Here is a 3,727-nt window from a genome sequence, read left to right on the forward strand (position 1 = left end):
GGAGGTAGTGCGTGCGGCGAGGGTCGTTCACTGGGATGTTTGGCGGCGGCAGGCGTCGTGGTTGGAACGTTATTGGTATGCACTTCCACTGTAGGAGTTCGTCGTTGTTATTATTTTTAATGTTGAAAATGTTCTCGTATTCAGGATCGGCCTGATATTCCACTCCGAGGAATTGAGAATATTCTTCGGTCGCTGATTCGCGATAAAGTCGGTTTAGTTTTCGTAATTGATTCTTCCTTCCTGCGCGTCGCGTCTTAGGCATATTGAATTTGATGCATCCTCTGAATGATTACTCAAATAAGGAGGGTTGATATGCGGCGGACCTCACTATCAATTCCTTATTTTGGCAAATGCTGAGAATGTTAATTCTGACTGTGATGAGCGGTGGTCCGCTCCAAACACAGTTTGAATTATTCTGAATTCAAACGCCGTATGACAAATTTAAAACGCTATCGTATTTTATCACGGGAGTGGAAGTTTTGAAGAATACTGAACACTAGTTCTCACACATGAATACACTGATTTATTCGTATAGTAGTACAAAATTCGAGACTAAAACTTAGAATTAGAATTTAGATTTAGACTTAGAATTTAGAGTTAGAATATTATACTTAGAGTTAGAATTTTAGAATTAGAGTTAGGATTTAGAATTTGGACTTAGAGTTAGAATTTAGGAGTGCGACTATACTGTTCGGTGTCGCGCAGAGAACTGCCGAAATTCGGGACTGCTCTGAGGTCCTTCGTTTCGGCGGCTCGGGCCTGCGGCGGCCTGGAGAGGGGGAACTCTCCGGAGTAGGGGCTCTCACCGTGGTGGGAGATCCTTAGGCGCTACGAAGCGCCACGCTTAGTTTCTAGGCGGAGTTAAGCGTCATGGCCGGCTTTGGCGCGCTTTTCAAATAGCGTTTAAGGAACTTGGAGTAAACGAAAAAATTTATACGGCCGGACGTGACACCTCCCCCCTTAAAATAAAAATGTTGGAATTTAATGTTCCAACATTTTGGACTTAGTTTTCTATGCGCTACGATTAGGTTCTTAACTTAACATTGGTTATGTAAATATTTATTTAGTTCGCCGTAATCTTTCATTGGGGGAACACTCGTAGGGTGAGTTTTTGCACACACTTTGCCACTGTCTGATTCGTTAATCGAAGGGGTTTGTTGTGTGGGCAGGGTTAAGGGTGTTTCTTCTTCGTTCGTTGGAGGGGGTTTCAGGTGTAGCAGTTCTCTTCCGTTGTCCTGTTCTCCGTCCGCTGATCTACCAAGGTGTAGGAGGACGTTGGTCACTGAGGTCCAAATGGCTCCGAGTAGATGTAGACTCCATCCGTACACCGAGTGGAGTGCGTACCCATGGATCAGGGTGTCGATTATTAATTTTATCAACCGTACGGTAACGAAGATGCCAAGTACTCCGGCGCTGGCGGATCCGAAGCTTATAAATCCCTTCCATAGCCTGGCTCCGGTATTTTCCGCTATTCGGTCGAGAGATTTCTCGTCTAATAAATTCAGCAAGGAGAAACTGCCTGTAGGAATTTCCTGTCCCATTGCTCCCCTGGCGATTGTGTGGAGCATGGAGGGTTTTTCCACGGGGAACATGATATGGTCGCGAAGACGATCAAGATCTTCGTTCGTATAGATACCACTGGAAGCGAGTGAATCCGGGCTTACGTACTTCCATGAGGGTTTGGTTAGAGGCCTGATAGTAGGCGGTGCCACCGATTCCACGGGTTTCGGTGTTAGTCTATACCAGGTGTTGTGTATTTGGTATAGAGTTGGTAATAGTTCATTGCAATCCCTCGATGTTCCGGCTTTAGTAAGTATCTTCGATCTTGGTAAGAGGAAGAGTGACTTATTTTGATGAGTGACGGGGAGTTCGTTGTAGCACTCCTCGGTAGGTCGTAGGCGGCATTTGACAGGTATACATTTGATGAGGTGTATAACTTCACCTGCAGTTATGGCGGTATAACCTGGAGACTTCATTATTCGATGCGCCATTTCGTCAGGTGCTATGCTTGCTAGAGAAAGTGCGTTGAGGAGGATCTGCCTTTCCAGTGCACATTTTTGCTCCATAATATCCTTGTATAGTTGGGTCAGCTGGGTTTTCAGGTGTTTCTCGACGTATATAAATTTTGAATTCACATATGTGAAGATGTCGAGGTTGTCGATTCTGACCTTGGAACGGCTTTTGAATGTCCGTTCGGGCCTCGTTTCGAGGATACACAGCTTGGGATGTTCCGTTCGCCAAAGGTTGTATCCGCATACGTTGGTCTCGGTTGTCCTTGCTAATGCGAAGGTTGTATCACGCGCCGTGACTGTATAAATCGTTGGCGCTTCCTCTTGGGGAGTGCTGGGCGACAATCGATATGCTATTCCTTCGTAGAGAACATCGTATCGTCCAAAGTGACAGTTGTCAATTGGCAGGATTGTCCAGAAGGTGGAGGCGCCGTCGGCATCAATGCATTCGCCTGTCGTTACGGGACAGCGAGTGCCGGATGGAAGTATCACTTCATTGTTATTGTATCCAACGGGCAGCTCCAATTGTCGTATCGTGATTCGTACTGAGGCTTGCACGATCACGTCGTCCCATGAACCGTATGCGTCGCTGAACTGGGTGCCGCTGCATTTTCCGTCTGTCTTAACTGATCCTGCGAGTGTCATTGCTCTTAGGTTTGTTGCATTTGGCTTAATCCCAGTAATGTGCTGGTTAACTCCTAGGGATATGGTCCCTGTTTCGTGCAATTTTCGGCATGTATCTGCCGATATTTCGTGGATATACTCCTGTCTTCCGTTCTGCACCGCTGCTATATGAGAGTGCATTCCGCAGTAAAATATAGTCCGGTCTATTTCGATTTTGCATTGGTAGGCAGGAGTATGCACGAATTCACTGAGTTGGAGTAGTTGTATATAGACTTCCTCCTTCTTAGGTTCGATGCTGTTGGTTTTACACTCTTCGATATCTAAGAGGGAGAGTGTTGTGATGTTCAGGCCCCGTCCTCCACAGTCGTATCCGATTAGTCCGCTGGATAGTGGGGCCAGGAAGGCCATGCCCAGGATAATTGCGAGAGTCCTCATCTTAGCGTGGTTGGTTGATTACTGGCCCGTCCTCCGTTGGGGCGTCCGAGATATATTCGTCTTCGGAGTGGGGGTCTTCAAGGGTGGGGGCTTGATGTGGTGAGGGCTTTAACTTGTCCATATGTACGGTTTTAGTCTTACTATTGCTTATAGCTAACTTAACGTTATTTTTACCTAGTATCTTTATTATCCTATAGGGACCTGTATATTGGTCTCCTAATTTCCCTTTGTTAGGTTCCTTAAGTAAATAAACGCTATCGTTAATCTTAAATTTACGCGTATTGATTTTCTTATCGTAGTATTTCTTACTTCTATTCTTAGCATTGTTTAAGTTTTCGCGTGCGGCTGTTTGGGAATCGCGCAATTTGTTGAATAGTGTGGTTAAATATTGTGTATAGCTTTCGTTAGTCATGCTTTCGATGTCCGGGTCGCTCGAGGGGACCCGCGCGATTTTCCCGAAAATGAGTTCGTACGGAGTGTATTTTGTACCCTCATGTACGCTCGTATTATACGAAAACGATGCTAGTTTTAAAATTTGATCCCATTCACTATTTTTATCAACAAATTGCTTCAAATATTCCCAGAGTACCTGGTGTGATCGTTCTACCGATCCGTTCGCTTGTGGTCTGTACGCTGTGGTCTTACATTGCTTGATTTTA

General features: G+C 45.4%; 1 protein-coding gene across 1 annotated transcript; it reads right to left on the minus strand.

Moving 5' to 3' along the window:
- Positions 1 to 1,037: 1,037 nt before the first annotated feature.
- LOC146719877 (uncharacterized) lies at positions 1,038 to 3,371 on the minus strand. The gene has a single exon (XM_085489438.1). The coding sequence runs from the start codon at positions 3,066 to 3,068 to the stop codon at positions 1,038 to 1,040; it is 2,031 nt and encodes a 676-aa protein (XP_085345564.1). The 5' UTR covers positions 3,069 to 3,371.
- Positions 3,372 to 3,727: the final 356 nt, after the last annotated feature.

The sequence above is a fragment of the Nylanderia fulva genome, unplaced genomic scaffold, assembly GCF_048542155.1.
Source record: "Nylanderia fulva isolate GAGA-0341 unplaced genomic scaffold, ASM4854215v1 Scaffold83, whole genome shotgun sequence".
Taxonomy (NCBI): Eukaryota; Metazoa; Arthropoda; class Insecta; order Hymenoptera; family Formicidae; genus Nylanderia; species Nylanderia fulva.